Source organism: Molothrus ater, chromosome 3 (assembly GCF_012460135.2).
Source record: "Molothrus ater isolate BHLD 08-10-18 breed brown headed cowbird chromosome 3, BPBGC_Mater_1.1, whole genome shotgun sequence".
Lineage (NCBI taxonomy): Eukaryota > Metazoa > Chordata > Aves > Passeriformes > Icteridae > Molothrus > Molothrus ater.
In genome coordinates, this window is record NC_050480.2 from 29,781,114 (window position 1) to 29,804,295 (window position 23,182).

Below are 23,182 nucleotides of genomic sequence, written 5' to 3' on the forward strand. Positions count from 1 at the left end.
ATCTCAATGACTTCATGTTTCACTCTAAAATAGAAACTGTTCCAGAACTTGGGGGGTTATTGCAGAATTAATTAATTCTCTCATCACAGTAATTTACCCCTAGTCTTCTATTTTATTCATCTGGGCCAGGAGGTCTCTAATCAAGCATGTTGTTAGCTAGTTGTTATGTCAAAGCAAAATTAGCAGCAGGACAGTAGAGGTTGGTAGTGAGGGATTATTCATTCAACTGTAATGGTTCAACTTGCCAAAACCCCTCAAAATTCACCATGTAGCATCTTAAAACGGCTTGGTTTCTGATCAGTGGTGTTACATTCACTTTCTCTTCAAGGCTTGTTTGCATGCTTGATTTCATGGTACGGAAAGAGCAACAAATATTTTCAAAGGCATTACTGCTCTGTTTTTCTATCAATTCGTGTGAGCAATGCTGGCTTGGCCTCAATTTGCCTTAGAGAGGATCTGTGCTTAGGTCTAGCCCTTTTTGGGCTGAACATCTTTCTGTGATTTTATTATTGAATTTTACTGCATGAAAAATGAAGCCTCAGATTTAGGACATTCCTTTCAGTAAAGGTAGTGTGGGAAAGCAATGGGAAGTTTCCATGAGGATGGAGAAAGGCAAAACATAGAACTCATTGCAAACCATGAAATCAATAAGTATTATCTAAATCATGTCTGGGCAGACTACTACAGGTTTCCACAAACACTTCTGTACACCATGTGAGGACTTTTTAGAAAACATATGTGTGTGTTTTGACTGAAAATCTCTTATACTGCCTATTTTTAAAACACTGTTTTGTAAAATAGATGCTTATGATGGAAAGCTGCAAAGACAAATGTAACTCTTGCATTGCTTCTTACAAAGCAAAAGAACAAAATTATAGAATGGTTTGTGTTGGCAGGAGCCTTAATGATACTCCAGTTCCAGCCCCCTTGCCATGGGCAGGGGTAACTTTCGCTGGACCATGTTGCTGAGATTCGTGTTCTGTTTCCATTGTCAGATGGAATATTTCCATGCAAAATGTGCTTAATCTGAAGAGGACATCTCTTGTGTTATGTCTGTAGCTGTAGATGTAATAGCCATCTGTAAACCTTCAGTAGACTAGCACTTGGTACAAATAAGGAGTGCAAGTTATCATTACAAAATCAGTGATCTTGACTTGTACTTCTTTTCCATGTGGCCTTAAGATAAGGCTTCACAAAGTCACAAAGTCAGTAGGGTAATGCATCCACTTTGTAGAACTGCTAGTATGTTCAGTAAAGGAAATTATCTGTATTCTGTATGGCTCAAACCTTACTTAAAGTTCTTCTTGTTAGAAGTCTTGCAGGAGAAAAAATAAATCAAGCTCGTGCTTCAAAAATATTAGTCTTCTATTTATCAGTAGAGTTGTTTCTTTCCAAGTAATTTGTTTTGCTCTTCACCATTTATCTCTTGGATACTCGGCATTGTGTCCATCCTTGAGGAAGAGCTCCTGCACACCTTTAAATGGAGCCACAGAAAATGGTAAAAGAGTAAAAACTCTCCCAGCATCTCTCTGGAGAATTCGTCCTCTCTTACTAAGAGGATTTTACTAAGGACAAAAATATGCTCCACAGTGCAGTATAGTAGTAATAAGGATTCCAGATCCAAAATCTTACCCCTAACACCACAGTGCAGAAATATTTACATTAGCTGAACTAATCACTGTTAATCTGGACCTTGGTTTGGGCAGGGAGGTTATTATACACTACCGTGCTGAATGCTGTGATTAACAGCTATTGCCTGGTTGAAAGCCTAGTTTCATTCAGACTTATTTTTTTGTTGTTTATTCCTATACCAAACTGGATTTTTGTTTAAATGGTTTTTGTTTGTGGTCTTGCATTATAGTTTCTGACACAGTAAAAAGAAAGCAGCGCTATCTCCTCTCACCCTTTATTTTTGCAGTAAAACTTGCTTATCTTCTCTAAATAAAATTGATGACAAAACCTATGTTGTTCTCAAGGGCAATGAGGTCCAGTTTCAAGATACGGAAGTTTTGGAACTCTCCTCTTACTGCAGGTTAATTCAAGGAGAATTTAAGTTTACAGCCTATACTGAAGTAGGAAATTAAAGAAACTAGATGAGTTTCAAACTGTATTTTGCTAGTCTGTTGTCCCTATAATCGAACTAAGTCAAATGGTTTTTCCATGGTTCTTTTCTACAGGCATGCCCTTTCTGTTATTAAATCAAGAGCCTTTCCTGGAACTACTGTTTTTCTATATTAATTTTCAGATATTGCAGAAGTTGGGAAGCTAGGAGGGTTAAGTTTGATCTCCACCCATTTGCTTGTCCCACAGGAGATAATTTTCTCATCATTTCAATGGGGATTGTTTACCAAGATATTTTCCACTAACTTTAAAACTCTCTCTTTGTTCTCCGTGCCAAGTGACACCAAAAAAATGTGCACTTGCATCTTGGGAAGCATCATATCCTCAGGAAAGCTCTCTCGATTAGGTTTATTACTCAGCTGTAACTTTCCCTGCAAAACTCAAGCATATCAATACACTTTGTGATGTTTGTGTCCACCTTGGAGGGAAGGAAAAGGTGGTGGTGCTAGTTACCAGCACTGATTGAGCAGCTAATCTTGCAGAACATTACACAATACTAAGACTGTTTCTCCAAGTAGAAGCAACCCTATGGACTTTTTGTAGATAGAGTGGAATTCATTGCAGTGATCAGCATTTACACCTATATGAATTACTAAAATGGGCAGCACATGAATGTCTGGTTTTAATTGGGAGGTAGGACGTGGTGAGTGGAGTGGGTGCAGGAGAAAGTAGGGGAAAAAAAAAATTCAATGTAGCAAATACTGGCACTATAGAGTGGCATAAAAATTTTATCGTCAAGTCTTATGTATCCTATTTGATGCTGCTCATGCTTTGTCTAACTTTGATCATCCATTCAAGCAGGGAATAGCTGGCAGGATTATTTACCTTTTCTGTTTCCAAACAATGATGTGGAATTAATTTATCTGTAAACTCACAACTTGTTTCCACTGGACTGTGTCCTGAAGTTTCCAGACTCATAAATATTATATTTAAGCCACAATTAGAGTTTTATGTGTCTTTCAGGTTCAGGCATGTAAAGAGATGGTTCTTTACATCTCCTCCAAATTCATGATTTATTGCATGGCCTTCAGATAACAAGCTAAAACCAGAGCAGAGCATATATCTTCTAAATTTGTATGTAAAATCTTTCCCCCCCTTCTTGTCTCTGACTAATGAGAGCTATTTCTGGATAATAAATTGAGATTGTACTTGAAGAGCATGATTTCTGCTGTCTAATATGGGTTAATTAACAGATTGCCTTTCTAAAGGATCACTTAGTCTGATTAAATTTTAATTGAAAAACAAGAAAAACAGATGAGCACTTAAAAGACTGAAATAAGGAGTGTTTCTGCCTGTGACAAATGTACACTATCTACCCTCATTCATTTTGCCAACTAGGAAGCATATAGAGTAAGAGGACACAGAGACAAAGAGAGGTGCTTGTGCTGTATTACTGTCTTTAATGAGACTGCCCTTTGCATGTTAAATCAATTTTTTCCTCTCTTCACTGGGTTGTCACTGTCAGCAGTTACGGATTAACTAAGCCAAGTGCTTGGTCTGTTACAAATTCATCATTTTAGCATTGTTCCCACAGACACTCTGCACTTGCAAAAACAAAAACCCCAGAAGAAAAAAAATCCTGAAATGCCCAGATTGAAATTTGTCACTCTGTTCCTTTTGAGACAGTCCACTGAAGAACTTTCTTCATTGTTTAACATGTGTATAACTGGTGCTGTGTTAAAATAGTGGTGCTAAAGATAAAGGGTGGAAAAATACTATCTATCATCAGTGCCTGGGAAAAGGTGTGGGAAAACTCTTTTCCACTTGGCAGAATAGTTAGAAAGCAGGTCTGTTCTGCAAAGTCAGGACAGAATCTTAAGCCACTATAGCCTTAATAAAGGTAGGGAGGTGTGACAATATTATCTCTTATGTTTTATTTATAATGGCATTGTATCTAAACACAAATCCTTTTGAAAAACTTCACTCATACACATTTTTGGAAGGTCCTGGAGACTGTATGCAATAGTAAAATGTGGTGGGTTGACACTGGCTGGATGCCAAGCACTCACCAAAGACTCTCTATCACTCCCCATCGCAAGTGGACAAGAGAGAAAATACAGGGAAAGGTTTGTGAGTTGAGATAAGGACAGGGAGAGATCACTCACCAATTACCATCACAGGCAAAAGAGTTTCAACTTGGGGATATTAATTGAATTTATTACTAACAAAATCAGAGCAGGATGATGAAAAGTAAAATAAATCTTAAAAACACCTTCCCCTTACCCCTCCCTCTTTCACAGGCTGTACTTCCTCCCACTCAGTGGCTCAGGGAGACAGGGAATGGGGGGTGTTATGGTCAGCTCATCACACTCCTGGCACTGCTCAGGGAGAGGAGCTGTTCCCCTGCTCTGCCATGGAGTCCCTCCCACAGGGGACAGCTCTCCATGAACTTCTCCAGCACCAGTCTGTCCCATGGACAGCAGCTCTCTCTGAACTGCTGCAGTGTGGGTCACTCTTCCATGGGGCTCAGTCCTTCAGGCACAGCCCGCTCCAACATGGGTCCCCCACAGGTCCTACCAGAGTGAGCTCTCTCCATGGGTTTGCACGTTCCTGCCAGGACCCTGCTCCAGCACAGGCCTCCCACGGGTCACAGCCTCCTCTCAGGCATCCGCCTGCTCTGCTGTGGGGCTCCTCCACAGGCTGCAGGTGGATCTCTGCATCCTCAGGGACCTCCGTGGGCTGCAGGGGCACAGCTGCTCCGCCATGGTCTGCACCAGGGGCTGCAGGGGAATCTCAGCTCCAGAGCCTGGAGCATCTCCTGCCCCTCCTTCTGCACTGACCTGGGTGTCTGCAGAGTTGTTCCTCCCCCATTCTCACTCCTCTCTGCTCTGGCTGCAGTTACATTTTTTTTTTCCTTTTAAGTGCATTATTATAGAGGTGTTGCCATCATTTTTGATAGGTCCAGCCTTGGCCAGTGGCACATCCAGCTTGGAACTGGCTGGCATTGGCTCTGCTGGACATGGAGGAAGCTTCAAGCAGATTATCACAGAAGCCACCCCTGCAGCCCCCCAGGCTACCAAAGCGTGGCCACACAAACACAATGGATTCACTAACCTGTAGCAAGGATGCTGTTGTTTAAATACTCTTTGCATTTACAGGTGATTCTGGGATTGGGTAGTGTGAATTTTAAGAACAGCTAATGTGATAGAACTTCAGATGCAAATAGGAGTTCACTGGCATATCCAACAAACTCTTGCAGAGAAATTTTGGAGCTCATGTTGAGCAGTTCCAGTTTGCTTTGGGGAATGTCAGTGTTCTTCCTTGGTTCTGAGCATGTAAATAAACCTTACAGAAGCTTCCTCAGAATTACACTAAATAATGAATATTCTCAAGTGTAAAGGTATCTGTGTAGGATTAAGATGTCAATGTTTTCTAATCCCTCTTCAAACTCAGTTACACCCTTTGAAGGACATACACAGGGCTTCTTTACATGCAGGTACTTAGTCAAGAGTATTTTCTCTCTGGTAAAGACCATTTCCGTTTTTCTGTGTTTGATAGTATCTTGTTTGGTAGTTTCTTGTCTTTGGTGTTCTTACTAGACAGCCTGTTCTGTGCTGGTTAATCAGTAAATTAAAAGAGATATTGAGCTCTAATCCACAGTTTTCTTCATAGCATGTACTTAATTACTTTCACTGGGATCTGCTTTCAAAGTCCAGTAAAGGACAAGGTATCCCACTCTATGCTTTCTCCACCTAAATGGAGATAATAAAACATTGCAATAAAACTAGCAAGACCGCTTAAAAAAAAAGTGCCAGCCACATGTAAGTCTCAGAACAGGAGGTTTCCCACTTAAATCGATAACGAATTGTGACAAAATGACTTAAATAAGAAATCAAGAACAAGACATGTAAAGAAATAATCTGGGTATTCTGTGTTCTAAACTAACAGCCACAAATGATGCCTGATTTGCTGTCTGTTGTATCACAAAACTATGCAGAGTGAAAACCAGGCATGTATTTACATGCATTTTTTAACTATCAGGCTTAGATGTAGGGACAGCTTTGTGTGAAGTGGCATGTGCTGGAGGCTCAGTTAGGTAAGAAAAAATCTGCTTAGGTGAAGGCACAAGTTCCTGGCAGATCTAAGTAAAGCATAATGAAGGGAAAGCAATAGTGAGTCTTGGTTCTGTAATTAATTTATGCATTGAGAAGCACTGTTGCATGAACAGAATGAAACACTAAGAAGTTGGCTGGGTAAATGAAGAATCAACAAGATTAGCCAAACTCTTTCTACAGAGCAAGTTCAATCTTGTTATATAACTTTTTGGATAAAGTGTGTTATATACAATACATTTGAACTCAATATATACCTTTCTGTTTTGTATGCTGTAAGATACTGGTGGATCATTTAAAGTCACTTGTAGCAAATTTAAATAACTTTTATAATTGCCTTATTAAAAGCACACAAATAAACAAAAACCACTGACATGTTGAAACAGTTTTAAAAAACCAGCAAAACTTCTTTGAGTTCTTCTTTTTCCCAAGACTGTGGAAAAGTGAGAAGATAATATTCTATTTGTTGTATTGATAGAAGTGTGAAAATATAATCTCATTCTGGATTAAATCTTGCTATTGTTGGAAAAAAACTCCTCCCTTGAAGTATATTAATCCATGTTTTTCCAGGATTTTTTCCCCCACTGGGAATTTTCAAAACTTTGTCTTTTGATAAGAGAACTGTATTTTAAGACTAAACTGTTGATTGAAAAATGCAAAGTATGTATGCACTTGCTATAGCACTTGCACTGCATTTATAAAGTGATTGGTTATGACAGCAAGGGGAAAACTTTTCCCCTGCTATTTGTAGTTGATCTACATTGGAATGTAAACCTGAGGAACAATACTTGCTTTCCAGGGTTTGGGTTTTTTTTTTTTTCCTTCTATTTCAATTCATACATAAAGGAGAAGGAATCCTATATAGTCCTAGTGATCTCTCTAGTTTTTTGCATAATCTTCATGTATTCTTGTGGTTATGTGTGTTATTTACATCTGTCAACATCAAGCACGAAGCTTGTAGAGTTTCTTTTCTTCTAGAAGTGAAAGTTAACATTATTCTCTCAATGATTACTTCCTATTTTTTGTTTCAGTTTCAACTTTGACCTTGTGGTAGGCGGCTACCGTCCACAATCCCATTGTCCTGTTAGAAACAAGATATTTCTGCCTTGGATTTTGTTTGTTAAAGCAGCCTATACAAGTTCTAGGATTATCAAGAGTCTTGCAGAACCTAGTTTAACATAGGCCAGCTGGGTATTCACTCCTTTATGCTTAGCTGATCCGGAACCAAACTTGTGTAGTCAACCGATGTCCTCTTCACTTAATGTGGAACTTATTAATTCCCACCATCCTCCTATACTGCAGGTGCTGCTGACTCATATCCTGCACCTCTTGCTTCCAGCTCAACTCTCTGCATAGGTCAGTAAAGGACAGTAAAACTTTCACAGGTTAGCAAGACACAAGGGTGTTGCCTGTCAGACCGAGACAATGTGGTTCATTTGTCTTATTTTTCTTTCTCAAAAAAGGTCGCAAACCATTCCCCACAGAAGAGAAGTAGGAAATCCAGGACTCAGCTAAAAGACTTCTTTTTACATCTGGCATGGTTCTTGTCCTGACAAACATGAAATTCATGCTGCAAACACAGATAATGCTGAGAGGGAAATGAGAGGTCAGCTGTCCTAAGTCCTGCTGGTTTGTGCAATCCTGCAGAGACTGTCAAGTGGCAAAGGCAGCCTCAAGGGCTTGTCCACTTGACCCCGTGTGCTGGCCCTGGTCATGTTGCCAGTGTGATTCCGATGGGAACACTTGAGACCAAGCGAGCAGTTAGGGTAAGTCTGTCATTACACTAGAGATGGCAGTGAAAGAAGATGGCAGGAACCACAATTGTGTGCTTTTCTGGTGGCTTTGAGCTGCTTAGAATGGGAGGATGGTTACCACCATGCTTTCCTGAGAACTCTTGCCTTGAGCAGATCACATATGAAATGTGCCAGGTGCCAGTGGCAGAAACATATCCAGAGAGGGTGCTGCTGTTTTGTATTCTAGGCTGTGTGAGGTTTTTGTATTCTAATCCTTAAAGAATTTTTTTTCCTTTCCAAGAAGTGATGAGCTTCCATTTCTGTGCACTGACACGTGTATAGCAGCCGTTCTGAAGATGACATGGGAATAGCTGATCTTTCTGCTGCCTCAATGAAATCATTTCACCGTATGTGAATTCTCTCGGCTTTCTGCAGCTCTGCCACGTTGTGTCTCTGGCCACCAAAGTAAGCAGCGTGGCACAGCAAGATTTTCTTAGCAGTACTGCATCTGTCTTTGAGGTTGAGAAGAGAGGTGAAAGAATATATAGGTTAATATGAAGTCTTTGAAGAACTCAAACAGGAATTTCTAATAAAACATTACTTGTGTATACCTCATATATCTAGACATGAAAAGTAATTGGGGGAAAGAGTTTTTTATTCATTGGTAAAATCATTAGTTGCATAGTTGGCTTCACTTTCCCCTTCCTTACCCAAAACCAAAGCTGCCAAGGTATTCCAGAGAGGAAAATATTTCCTCTGATGGACAGTATCTTCCGTTCAGTTGGGGCACACTGGGGGTGCAGAGTGAAAGCCAATCACCTTCAATATCTACCTTGTTTGTTTGTTGTTTTGTCTTTCTCCAGGACTGTAACTCAAAACAATAAAATATGGTGTTTAGTATTACATTAGATATATATTTGTTGTTTAACAACTAAATACAGAAACTTACTCAGTTTCTGTCATACCTCAATGGTATGACAGCTGTAAGCCAGGATTAATATATTCTAGTTTGACTGTGATCTTACAAGTTGATCTAGCTATAAAGTACTTACAAAATTCAGACTGTGCCTGTGAAATAGCTTCTGCTGCTTTTAATGTGTAAGCAGACATCAAAGTGCAATATGCCAACAGGACAGGAAACTTCCCCGGTGGCCACTGTGCTGCCTGTGTGCATAATGAGTTTGAGGATGCTGTCCTGTCAATTTAGCTGTGACCACCCACAGGCCTTTTTCCTTCAAAAGGGTTACTGGCTGAGAGGGTTTCTTTTCTCTTTATATACATGTAGTCAATCCTGTGACAATATTATCCAGGTCAGCAGAACTTTGTAATGTATACCTGACCTGGGAGTCTTAACACGTGACTCAGGTTTTTTATTATTGGAAACATATCCATTAACAATTAAATATGTTTTTATTGCATCTAAAAATAAGATTATTATAAACAGCTGATTGTTACAGCTGCTACTGTAACTTTATAGCTAGAGCCAGAAAACCTAAATCACTGTAAAACCCATGTGGGACAAGTAAAAGGGTGTGCAATTTGCATGGCGTGGATTTTAACTGTTTATGTAGTTTTAAAGTCACTACGAATTCCTTTAGGCTTTTTGTTCATACAGTTGCTTGTACCACTTCACCTAGCTGTTTAGCCCTGCTGCTGCTGGATTTGGTTAAAAACTGAAATCTGGTTAAAGATGAACAGCAGTATACTGTTCATCTGATAGTTTAAATTTAAAATATATTACCCTGGACAATTTTATTGTGATTGGCTAATTGTCAGTATTATACGTACCTCTGATTAGATAACTACCGCACTTCCCTGGTTTCTTCAAATTGTATAAAAGATTTAGATGTCAGTGTGAAAAAAGATTGCTGTTAAAGCTTTTTTATTTCTTGTAGGAAAGTCTCTACTTGGTAGATTCTAAATTCAGTGTTTTTCAGTGCACTAAATCTTTACATCGTTGATAAAACAACTTGAGAAAGAAGCAAAATTACTCCTATGTTCTTTTGGAGTCAGAAGTGAGGACAAAGCCTAGGAGTCCTCAAAGGATGCATCAGTTCTTGCTTTAATGGGTTCAGCTTTCAGAAGCTGTGATTGTCCATTACATTGTAATATTCTTGGGAGTAGAATGAAAGCCATTGGGTCTAATTTCAGGCTTAATAGTTCAATTACATCTCCTTTCTTGTGGAAAAATAGCATTTCAAAAGACAATTGTTCATACGACTGGGAGAACCTTAAAGCTGCCATTAGACCTGTAAGTGAGATCCCCAGGGAATGCTTTGAATAACACAGGAGGCTTTAGCCTCTTCAAAAGAGACCTGACTGAGCAATATCTGGCTGTTCTTCCTCTGTGTAATAGGGTGCCTGTGGGGCAGGATCTGTTGCTCTAGTTTATATATAGTCGGTTTATTGTCTTCTGTCTTCAGTCTGGTGTATCTGTCTATCTGGCCACAAGTAACCCAGAAGTCCTTTTTTCTTCCTATTGCTTATTGTCATCAGACCCAACTGTTCCTTACTAGAGTCTCTTAAGACCTAGAGTAAAATCAGTAATGGTGTGTGACCTATATGGGCCAAGATCTCTTCTTGCTATTTTAAAATCTGTTTTGAGAACTTTCCAGCCCTACTCTTACTCATATGGGGGAAATTCAAGTGGCAGGTGCCTAAAACAGTCCTGCCTTTATCAGTATGAACTTTCTTAAGGTGAGACCTAAGGCGATGTATAAATTATAATTAGTTATTTTCAGCTTTTGCATTTGGGCATACTTGAAAAAGTATTTTAAAATTACATCTTTCAAGATACTAACACTTGCACCATCTACCCTCTTCTTCCTCTTCTTCCTTGCCTTGATTTTTACAATCCAAAGACTTTTTGGTGGAAGTTTTCTGTAGTTTAGGAAATCAAGCACAGCCAACCTGGGGCATTCTATATCCTCGCATATAAACAAAGTCACCTCTGACATTTTAGCCTAACAGATTTGCCAAGCAAAAAACCACAACTATGTTTGCTGTTCAGTTGTATAGTGTCCACTCACTTTTTTTTTTCTTTTTTTAAGCCAGAATTTTTAATTATTTCAGTATGGGCAAAAGTTAAGCTGCTTGGAAAGCAGCTACGTATTTCCCACAGCACCAAAGCTATATAAGCATGTTTTGTGACTGTCTTTGTTCCTGCAGCTGGGATGCATATAGTACATTCAGACTTATTGCAGGCATAAAGTAACTTAGAAGACTGGACTGTAGATCTTAGGTAATTATGTGCTAATAGCCAATAGCTGTGTGCAAATAGGGATAGGAAAAGGGTGTCAGCTGTGTCTGGAGAATTATCTCTGGTTCACCATACCAAGGGTTCATATAGCTTGTAGAGCTGGCCATCTCCCCCAGAATGTTAGCTGCCTGGCTGCAAAGGGCAGCTGTGTCCAGCAGCTTCTTCCCCTCAGATCTGGGACCTCTTTAGACCTCCAGACCTCAAATCCTGGCAGGTCTTGACATAATTGTATGTACTGGGAAACTGAGCTCATGAGGTCAGGCCAAGGTGGGTTAATGCAATGAGATAATGGGAGTGGATAGTTCACTGGGTCTCTTGGAGATCACTTGTTTTGTGAGGAAACAACTACTAAAAAATATCCAAGTCTGATTATGGAATGGAGAATGAATGGAAAACTGGCGCTTAGTGTAATATTTTACACTGGAAGAAGGAATGGCAATGGAAGAAGTCAGGGCATCTTTTCAAGAATAATAGATTGTGTTTTTCACAAATCACAGGTGATGTGGATGTCCTTTGGGACTTTCAGGAAGTTCCTCTGCAGACCATGGCAGAAATGAGTGATTGTACTTTGCTTTCTTCTCAGATGAGCTCTTGTGACCCATTTATTTTTTTGGAAGAGGGTTTGTGTGTTTTACGTGCCTGCTCTCAAAACATTGTGTGTTTTACTTGCCTGCCCTCAACCTGCCTGTTTTAGGGCTGCTTCTCATTTGTACACCACTTTCTCATGATAAATAAGTGCCTTGGTGAGAACTCTGTCCCTTTTCTATCCAGAGCCTGCAGGCTATGGGAAGATACTGCATCCAGTTCTACACACACTTTGGGTTTACCAGGAGGAAAAAACCAAAAAGAGTTCTTTACCTTCATTCGCTTTCAGTGCTTTTCCTTTTATCTTCTGGAACAGCCTGGAACAACACACAGCAGTGTGTTGAAAGTGCATTTTTAATTAAATTATGTGCATCTTGTATATGTACAATACATTCATTTGAGGGCATCTTTATTACAGTAGGAGGGTGGTGATATGTAATAAATCTCAAGAATAATTAAAACCTGTGTTAACTTGTGTATGTTTTCAGTAGTCATTGAACTTTGTGTTGAGTCTCTGCTTGGTCCAAGATCAGATCTTAATCAAATAGAAAGGAAGGAAAGGGTGATGGGGGAAGGAAGAGTTGGTTGTTACTTTAAAAGTTGTTGCCAGTTTAAGATAAACATCACCTGTCATGTTTATTTCTAAAAAAAATTTCTAAAGTATTTTGCTTCCAGTTTTTAAGATATTTAGCTGCAGGTAGTTTCTATGTTCATCACTTATTGAGAGAGAAATACAGACAGTGGGTAACATTATAAATCAATATCTGGAAATATCTTCACCTTTTCTGTCTACTGATGTAGCCTCAGAGTTTTGTTCAGTGTTTACACTGAAGGGAAAAAAGCAGAGTAACGTGGTAAGGCTTTAACTGCATCATGATGCTACAGGGCAAACATTTAAATAACTTGAGATTTCCCAGAGGGAATATGGTATATCTGTTTGGTTTTCTCCTTTTACTTTGGGGAGGTAGAAATGCACTCCAGAATCAACAAGATGCATGGTTTTGATCTGAAACTTGCACTTTTGCACTGAATAATAAGTGCTTTGCATTTGTCACAGCTACCAGATTCCAGCGTGGGAGAACAAAAGGGGCTGATTCAGGGGCAATGATTGGAATCCTGTTGCATGAAATGCTTTGAAAAAAATGTTAATTCTCTGTCTTTGAAAATTGCAGTTTTACCATTTGCTTGTAGATGATTTCAGTTTGGTAGAAACAGCAGGTGAATTACCATGAATCACATGAGCTTTGCCAAGGATTCTATGCCATTCATACCCAAGTCAAGCTGAGGCATGTAACAGTGTTTTGAAATGAATAGTAGTTCTGAAGATGTCCCTAATATTAAACCAAATTCAAGATCTGCACTGGAGGTTAAATGCTAGTTCAGTTTTCAGGAGTGTTGTTTGCTCTCGGGAAGACATCCATTTAGTTTAAACTTGCAAGTTAAGTAAAAGTTTATCTAATTGAAACTCCCAATTGAAATGTCACAGCACCTGCATTAGTTTTTCTTATGTGAAGAAAGTTTTTAGTATTTCATAAAATTATTTTTAGTGAATATACTGGGCCAGCCTTCACAAAAAACTCAAGAGATTATTTTGAAAGTACGAGCTAAGGGGGAAAACTGAGAGGGACAGACACATTTCTTTTTTTAGGCTGCCAGGATTTTACAAGATTGATTGTTACTTTTTCCTTACAGATTGTGTCAGATGCTGCTGGACAGGGGGTTGCCATCACTGGGAACAATACTTTTAACAACTGGAATTGGCCCAATGCTGTGATCTTTGCTGCTACTGTGATCACAACAATCGGTAAATATTTACTATGTCAGCCTTCCTATCTGTAGTTTTCTGTAGGCTCCCATTTCTGTGTCAAGGTAGCCACCGAATAAAGTCCCCTGGCTGGAGCTGCCTAAAGTGTGTGCTCACCTGCAGATTCATGGAGGAAAAAACCAAGGGTTTTGGCACCCTCTCCATGTGTGTACAGAAGAGAGAAGTGTGCCTTTCCAATAAGTAATGGACTAAAGGTGCTGTTGGGGTTGGCTGGTGTCATTCCAGTTCCATTGATTTATGCACTTGAAATTTCCAAATCATAAAATTCCAAAACAAAAGCGTAACAAGGCATTCCATTAAATGAATACCTAAAGCAAGTGCATATGAGGTTTTTGGATTGCTGTCTTGTTACACACACGTTCTCTTGAGCTACTACTAAATTATCATTGTTCCTGGCTTGCAGAACTAACTATATTTTTTATCCACCTCTTAAAAAAAGATGAAGTAGAGCAACTGTTGCTTTTTAAATATCACTACTGATTTGTCCTTATAAGATCCTCTGCACTGGAAGACATCTTTCTCCTGTGATATACAAGTTTTCAGAACTCAACATCATATGCCCTCTGCTTTTGCAGAAAAATCTTTGCTACATGGTGCTGTTACACGCTTGTTGCACAATTCAAAAAAAAAAAAGGGAATGCAAAATCACCAGAGAAGACCGAATGTAGAAGTCTTAATGTTACACCATATGCAGTACTGTGGTTTTCTTTATTATTTAAAATTCACAATACCCAGCTTATAATATAACTTAAGAAAAATGTTTAAGTCAATAACACACCTACATAAGAAGATTCTATCAGAAGTTTAGAATATAGGCCGCTGATTTTAGAGCCTGAATCTGTAATGCCCTCTTGGGTTCTATGACCAGCAAAGAACTAAATTTATTTGAAATATCTTGCACTTACTTGCCTTGCACTTAACTCACAAGCTCTTACCCTGTAAAGGTACCAGGTCACAAGTTAAATGTGTATAGTGTATCTTTCACCTGAGACCTAGCTTCAGGATCAATTTTGAGTTTCACACTGTAAAATTAAACCAGTCAAGTTTTAACAGTGCTGCTTAAGACTGGGATATCACATTAGAAGTTTTGAGATGAGCTTTATTTTCTATTTATCCCATCTTGTCCAGAAAAAGATGCGCAAAATCTAGGGAACACAAAGTGCAGTAATGGGGAATATGTGTTTGTTAGAGTAGAGTAGATTTGGAATGCATCCAGTTTCAGAAGATGGGCAGCTGAAGTAAAGTAAATCCCTTTTAGATGGTGAAGTAAGGAGTGCCCGACACAGTAGGAGCCCACACAGTGTTGTTTTGTGCACAGCTAGAATTGCCTTGAATTCTCTTCAGCCAGAACAGACTGAGGACATGCTTATCTCTTCCAGGTTACGGAAATGTTTCCCCAAAGACACACGCTGGGCGTCTCTTCTGCATATTTTATGGGCTTTTTGGAGTCCCTCTCTGCTTGACGTGGATCAGTGCTCTGGGGAAATTCTTTGGAGGACGTGCCAAGAGGCTGGGCCAGTTTCTGACAAAAAGAGGAGTAAGCCTGGTAAGCCCTTACTTGTTTACCCTTGAACTGTGTAGTTTTGATGCATGAATTAAGCTTGCATTTCATAACTTGCCTGCTTATCTTGTAGTAAATGAACACTTGCACAAATTTTCCCAAATGTTGTTGCATTGAAAGAACTAAAAGAGGGATGGGGTTTGATGTGTTAGTTATGCAAGAAGTTTAGCAAAATGAGATCTTATAAAAACCTTTGATACTACATCTTATGTTAAAGGCCTTTAGAACTAATGTGAGGAGGCTCTATTTCACAGACATTTCATTCAAGCTCCTCAGGCCAGGAATGAAAATATGCTGTCCTGCTTGGCTCCCTCCTGCCTGCATGCTAGCACAAATATTTCACTGCTGTGCAGTGAACCTACTGCAAAACAATATTTTGTTCTGAGTTACTGGCTTTTGCTTTTTTGTTTGTGACATTTTGTTGGTTTTTTTGTGATGATTTGTTTGGGATTCTTTCTCCTGCCTTCCCCACTGCAAGTGAATTCTCAGTTCTAACTCTGCACAGAAATGGGAGGCAATGCAAGGTCATAGTGCCTGGAGGGCACTGGGACTGCTTTAGTTTCAGAATCAGAGCAAGAAATGTCTTGGGTTTGCACCTGAGAAGAAAGTACAGAAAATAATGGTGATAATATGTGTGTATGTGGAGGTTTGTACAGAGGTTGACATGAGTGGCAGAGGGAAGGAAACAGAAATGGGAGAGAAACAACTTAAAATGCTTCTGATCTTCTGTATTGAAATGAGTAAAAGGAAAGTTAGAGGTACTGATGGCTTTTTCGACTAGAGTGCTATGTCCATATCCCATTCCAATTTATAAAATACTAGGGACTCCTTAAACTCTTCCAAGAGCATGAAAGAAAACTATGAGCAAATAATCCTTTTTGAGCAAATAGTTGCAAGAGTAGGGAGTTCTGCCTAAAGGAAAAAAAAAGTGTGTTTACTTCAGTCACTTTTAGGGGACTTTTAATTATGATGGCGAAATTGTTAGCACAAAACAGAAATATCTGTTACTGTCAGATGATTCTTGGTGCCATGGGTGGGAAAAAAAAATTGAGATTGTTCCCTGACTTTTGCTTTTTCTTTGCAGAGGAAAGCGCAAATTACATGCACGGCTATCTTCATTGTTTGGGGTGTCTTGGTCCATCTGGTTATTCCTCCCTTTGTCTTCATGATGACTGAAGGATGGAATTACATTGAAGGCCTCTATTTCTCATTCATCACTATCACCACCATAGGATTTGGAGATTTTGTTGCTGGTCAGTAATTGAATTTTATGTATTATTTTATTACATGCACAGCATCACAATTCTACTTCCAAACTCTTAATTTGAAAATTTGTTTTCTAAGCTTTTACAGCACATTTTGCAGGATAGAATATTCTGTTAAGGCTGGGTACTGATGCAGTGGACTAGATCTGGCACTTCAGTGTTGGTGTAGACACCTAAGGCCTTTATTGGGTTAATTTTGCAGCCAAGTTCTAAAGTCCATAAGTGCTTCTTGTACCCCATGTCTGTATTTCACGCAAGGAACTACCCTGCCCACCATGTTAGTTGTGCACCTTTGAATGGGATTCAACATACTAAGCAGGATGTGTAGGCATTGGGCAATGTTTTCTACACCTGCCTGGAACTAGTCAATGGGGAATGCTGAGCATATTCCTCTCTCCTCCTAAAGCTCTTCTTTCTCTAAAAGCCACTGCTTTGTTCAGCACTTTGGTCCTCATACCTGGAACTCTGAATCTTTTTCTCAAGGAGGGTACCTATATATGCATACTTCAGTGGCAGGAAGAAGACTGGTAATTTTTAAACAGGAAAATGTTCACTTTTATATCTTACAAGGAGAGGATAAATATGCTTCATTTTTATTTGGTTTGTCCAGTGGTCAGAATACGTGTAGCCAAGAAGTGGAAGATCAACTTTTTCTTTCATTTCCCCACTTGCTACCTCTCTGAGTGGTGTTCAAATAACAAGGCTCTTTTAGTGAGGAAGAGAGCAATCCTCAGGGTCACAACTTCAAAGGTTTATCAGCTGTGAGTCTTCTTACAGTAATGTTTTTGTTTTTAATTTCCTATAGGTGTAAATCCAGATGCAAACTATCATGCGCTTTACAGATATTTTGTGGAGTTATGGATCTATCTGGGACTAGCTTGGCTCTCACTCTTTGTTAACTGGAAGGTCAGTATGTTTGTGGAAGTCCACAAAGCAATCAAGAAACGGAGGAAAAAAAGAAAAGAGTCATTTGAGAACCACCCTCGGCCTAAAAAACCCCTTCAAATGGGTACCTCAAAGGATGTCAACATTTTCAGCTTTCTTTCAAAGAAGGAAGAGACCTACAATGACCTTATAAAGCAAATTGGGAAGAAGGCCCTGAAGACAAGCAATGACAAAATGATTATAGTGGAAAATGCCAAACAAATGAACACCAGTATAGATGTTCAGGTTACCTACACAAAAACAGAGTCATTTGAGTATGATGAGTCTTCCCTGGACATTCAAAATGGTCACGTACTGAGACCCCTCCATGACAAAAATATTGGAGACAGCCCTCTAGAAGGAACCATGTTTGTGAACCAGCTGGACAGGATTAGTGAAGAAGAAGGTGAAGTGTGGGATTCCAGAGACTATCGGCCCTTAATATTTGAGAATGCCAATATAACATTTGTAAATGAAGATGATGATGAAGAGGAAGATATCTCAGATGATGAGGAAACGTCAAAATCCTCTATGGATGATAATCTTGCAGAGGAATCTGAAACTGCAAAAAAATTGGTAAAATTCCCATCCTCTGATGAATCTACCTTTACCAATAATGAGCTAGAACTTTCTGTGCCTTATGAACAGCTGATGAATGAATATAATACAGTAAGCAATGTGAAGGCTGCCACGTGAAGCATGCTGGACAATGGCTTTCTGAAAGGGATCAGTGCATATTGAACATAGAGCAAGGAGAAAAGTATGTTTGCAGCTTCTCCTGTCTCCTTGAAAACAGAAGCAAGTCCCAGACTAAGAAACTCCAATCTCCTTTTCCCATCCTAAGTTGGCTTCTGAGCCTGTCAGCTTTGCTTTTCTGAAAGACTTGTAAAATAACAGTTGAATTTGGAGTCCCACTCCTTTAGATTTTATGGTTCTTGAACAAAATAGAAAAGACTAGTTAATACACTGGATCTGCTCTGAGTTCATGCATTTCATTGAGGAAATAGTTTGGGATTGTAACTATACTGTTGCAAGACTGTTTTGGGCATCAAATACGTTCGGTTACTCCATTAGCCTTTCACCTCTGAAAACCTGGGTTTGAATCCGGCATTTATCACAAATGAGATCAAGGGGGTTGCTCATTGTTAAGTTGTTACTGCCAAAAATATGGCGCTGTACTTAAAGAGAAATTTTGGATGGAATGCCAGGGCACACAGATCTGAGCTGAGCTGTGCTGCTAGACTGAGAAGGAAGCTCTGAAACATCTGCGTAGAATATGTCAGTGCTTGTCAAATTATAGTGAATTCTAATTTCATAAATAAAATATTAAAATTAAGAGTTCCAAAGGAATGGATCGAGAAGGAGCCCTCTAACAAGGAAAAATCCGGGATGAAGCTCACCAGTTGGGCTGCTAAGCTGCATATCAGCCCCAGAACTGTCAAAGAGTAAAGTGACTGGAAGACTTACTGATCAAAGCATGTATGGGCACAAGCAGGATGCAATGAACATTTTTAGTGTTGAAAGTGTCCTTCCACTGTCCATTTCCTAAAGGAAATACTTGAATGAACCTTATACAATATCTGTGTACAGGTGAAGTTTTATTGACACTGTTCTTCTTAGGAAAAAATCACCTTGGGAAGCACAGATATTCTCCAAATGCCCTAATGCCTGTCAGAAGGGACCTGTAGCACTGCTGCAGATCTGGGCAGTGTGTTAGTCAGTATTGTTGTTTGATGTTCCTCCCTGCCTTGGTACTTCAGACATGACTTGAATGGGAGATGATTTTTGAAACAGTTGATTACACTTCATATATTGTTTTGTTTTGTTTTTAGAGTTTGACCTATGTGCGTATACAATGGTTATTCTATCTCACTCGATAGAAGTTTGGGCAATATCAAACCTTGGGCAAACTGAGATGTGATCAAATGACTTCAGGCCATAAGGCACTTTTTTTTAGAAGGAACTTTGGCTCTAAGCTTCTGAAAGTATTATCTTTTGACTTGGAGATGGGCTACTCACTAGAAGGAAGCATGTCTGTTCATAGCATGTATGCCCAAATTGTTTTGGCTACAAAGAAATTTTACCATGGTTTTCTTTTTGTTTTTCTATGTCTGTGCATTAACCCTGACAACTCTTTCACATGAGGCTCTTGATTATATGCTGGCAAGAGGTATTGACTTCAGTTTTATCCAATACACATGGAACAGAAGATAGCCAAGACCTTTAAACCTGAACATGCCAGGTTCTGCTGATCTGTTTGGTTTTAGAGTATTTAAGCCATTCTGGTATGTCCGAAAGTTTCTAAAGTTCAGTGAACAGTTAAAAGCTGTCCCAGTCTCATTTTCAGTGTGATGCTGGCAGACTCACTAGCTCTGTAACACTAGCTCTGTTCCTTTTGGAACCTTGCAATGCTAATCTTAAATTACTGGCTATTTCTGATAACTACAAATATCAAGGCTGCAGCTTCAGTTGCTGGCCTGTCCCACAGAAGAAGGAGGATACATGGGGAGCTAGCCTTTAGATGGGAAATTTTGAAGTTATCTACTGTGAAACAAGGGACTGTCTTTACTATTCTGTTTCTTTCCTACAATTTTCCACATATATGACATTTTTTCAAATAGAATGTGAACACAATGGCCAAATTGTGGCCAACTCGTGTCCACCTGTCATACTAAACAACTCTGTAGTCAACATGATTTGATTTGTATTTGATCTGCAATTTATGGTAGTATTGTTGAAGAGAGATTCTCATTTGTAATCAAATTTTATTATATTTACGCTATTTGGAGCAGGGCTGGCTGGATGACTTTGACTTGTATCTGACAGGAAAGAAGGAGAGGCCATATCAAGATCATTCTTATTTACTTCTAGTAAGATACCTTAATCTCCACTCTTCTAAAATTAGTCCAAGCCCTTCAAGTTTTTGAATCTGAAGGGCTGTGGTTGACAGCTGTACTTAATAACTGTAAGAAATGTTAGGTAGGATTATGTGCATATGCGCAGGATGCTTGTGTAGTCAGTCTAGCCTTCTCTTTTTTTTTTAATATTTTTTGTTTTAAAAAGTCCACACTAAGTTAAAATAAAATGAGAAAGCACTCCGTATATTTTTTGTTGTCCTCCAACTTGTCTTCCATTATTGATGCAAAGATCAAAATTTTAGTAACAGTTAGAGAGCTACAGGACAAGGAGCAGAGAAAAGACTTTCAGCAAGTGCGTGAAATGGAGAAGCATAGTCCAATTTTCATTTAAAAAACAAGAAAAAAAGAAAGAAAAAATTCTCTTTAATACTGAAATAATACAACCCAGACACTTGGCTGGGCTGCTTTGATTGGGAGGGGATGTTGCACACTGGAACCCAGACTCTGTTCTGCGTAGCAAAGTGCACTTGTATGCCAGAGCTGAGAATAGATGGGATCTGTTTCATATTATCAAGCTAGATGTGGCTCTCTGGCCTTTCCCAGTGTAGTCAGCATAGACTATAAGTCTGCATAATAAGTATCATGGGATTTAAAGTAATAGTTTAAATTTATTAAAACAAAGTACAATATTCCCTGTTTTTCGGGGAAACATGATCACACCTCACAAAACTGTTCTCAAGATAACCCACCATGTGCCTTAATGTAATCTTGACACTGGGTAAAAATTCCTCTTTACACAGGGGCCAACAGAATTGGTCTCGTTAAGCCCTACATGTTTCAGAGTTTTGGAGGGGTTTAGTTGTGCATAGCTTTCATAATGGCTCTCTCTAAAAAGCTGAACCATTCCCAGGGTTTTTAAAATTATGGTGCCATCTCAGAAGTGCCGAAGAGCTAAACAGGACAGCTTTTTGCCTGCCTGTCTTCCACATCTTGAGAAAAGAAGCTGCCTGAGGGATCTAAACTAGTATCTTTCTGCCTTCAGATTTACATGTAATTACTCAGAGGGGTGTCCAGGCTGGATTTTGTTCTATTCAGCTCCAAAAGTGTCTCTGAGTGAATTCCCCAATGCTACCTGGTTATGTCTTGTAGTTATTTCAATTATTTGGTCAATCTGGAAACATTTTCTTTGGATACCTATTGATTTCATTTGGCTAACTAATAATGTTAGCAGTTTTCTTAAAGCTGTGGAGTTGGTTTTATAGGTGAGACAGATCTCTTCCTGGAAAGAGAGGAAAGGGGGATATTTAAGGAAGGAAAAAAGCTTAAAAGCATGTATAAGGAAGGGATGGAATAGCAGTGAAAACTCTCTAGCTGTTGCCTACAAGTAGATTTTATTTCCAATCACATCATGTGATGGATGGATTCACTTATTAATTTTGCCAAAATGAGCCAGTACTTTCACTTTTACTCTTTTTTCAAAAATTAAATCCTGAAATGTGACCATGGAAGTCTGTTCCTACAAAAGGCCTTTTAAGTCCTATAAGACTACGTTACCCCATTCTTCATGACATCATTGTGATGCTTCTTGGGTTTGTACTGCGTTACTGAAGCCTGTTTTTACCAGAAGGGCATCACTTTCAGATACCTGTCTCACATCAGGCAGCCTGACACATCTGATACACTGGTACGAAGTCACTGAGGAAATACGAAATCAGAGTGTTTCATTTTTCTGAACTAATGATTCGTGAATCTGTTGCTGGCAATGGATATCACAAAGCACGCAGAATGAAAACCAGACTGATAACAGATCCATGGTGACACAGCTGTATGTGTGAAGATTTTATTTTTCCTCCAGTTGATCTGGGAGAGTGTGCAGAGACAGACGAGGAGAGCAAAAAGCAATATGTCTATTGACTAAACAAAAGAACTTTGTAGACATGTAATTTTTGTGCCTCATGGGATTCATTCCATTTGTGGTGGATTTAACTTTTAAAAATTAGCTTGTCTTTCATATGGCTTTTGACATTTGTGCAGTTCTGACTCTTATCACTCCATAATATGCCTGTCTGTCTGTTCTTTGTTGCTGATTGTCACTGGAATCACACTGTATGTAAATATTTGTTAAGTCTTTGTAAAATGTAATTTATTTTAATATTTTGCAATAAAAAATTTACAATTTATCCTCTCTGTCATGAGAAGAATGGCAATCAATATTTCTTTTTACAACTACCTACACTTGTAATGCACCTTACAGATGAGACTGGTCCTGGCCCAAAGAGCTGGAAGGTAAAGAGCCAAAAAAGCAAGCTGTTTTATGCAAGCAGATGCCTTAACTTGTACAGGGTATTGATGACTTCAGTTCAACGGCATCTGGTCTTCAATTAGATACAGCATAGCAAAGTATTATTCAATGTGGATTTTGGACAGCTGTTGAAAAATAAACTGAAGTTTATTTTAAGGGCTGTGTTTTATCAGTGGACTGCTTTTAAAGAAGATGCACAGAGATGGGAAATGTTAGAATTAATCAGTACTGTGATAAAATAAAATGGACATTTATGACTGGTATCTGAATCTCATGTCAGAGCTATTAAAATATCTGAGTAGCTGTTTATGAATTTTTGCAATTTTTCTAGTAGCAGTGCTCACCATTTTTCAGGCTAGAACTATTTGCAGTCCTTCAGCTCCAGCAGTTTCCTTGGCAACATGCTGGAAAATAGCTAACTACCTGCCTTAATGGGCAGCAAAGTGTGATTTGGTGATACCTATGGTAGAGATGGAGCCACCTGAAGAAATTGGGACAACCTCCACCTGAGAGGCAGAGACTGAACCTTGGTTTTAGGCAAAAATGTGGAATTGCTGAAGCACAAGCTAGGAAAGTTGGGAGATGCATGGGCATGGCAGTGAAGGGTGGATGCTATAGGATTTGAGTGAGGGTAGCCAATCTCTGCTTTTCCTCCAGCCACACAACAGGAGCAGTGAAGGAAGAAGTGCCTGATTGG

General features: G+C 39.1%; 1 protein-coding gene across 1 annotated transcript in view; it reads left to right on the top strand.

Moving 5' to 3' along the window:
• Positions 1 to 22,370, top strand: part of KCNK5 (potassium two pore domain channel subfamily K member 5) — a 34,749-nt gene extending 12,379 nt beyond the window's left edge. Inside the window, exons 2-5 of the mRNA XM_036381022.2 lie at positions 13,443 to 13,554; positions 14,955 to 15,121; positions 16,221 to 16,389; positions 17,207 to 22,370. Of these exons, the coding sequence (XP_036236915.1) occupies positions 13,443 to 13,554; positions 14,955 to 15,121; positions 16,221 to 16,389; positions 17,207 to 18,021 (1,263 nt within the window). The 3' untranslated portion in view covers positions 18,022 to 22,370. The remainder of the gene's footprint in view (positions 1 to 13,442; positions 13,555 to 14,954; positions 15,122 to 16,220; positions 16,390 to 17,206) is intronic.
• Positions 22,371 to 23,182: the final 812 nt, after the last annotated feature.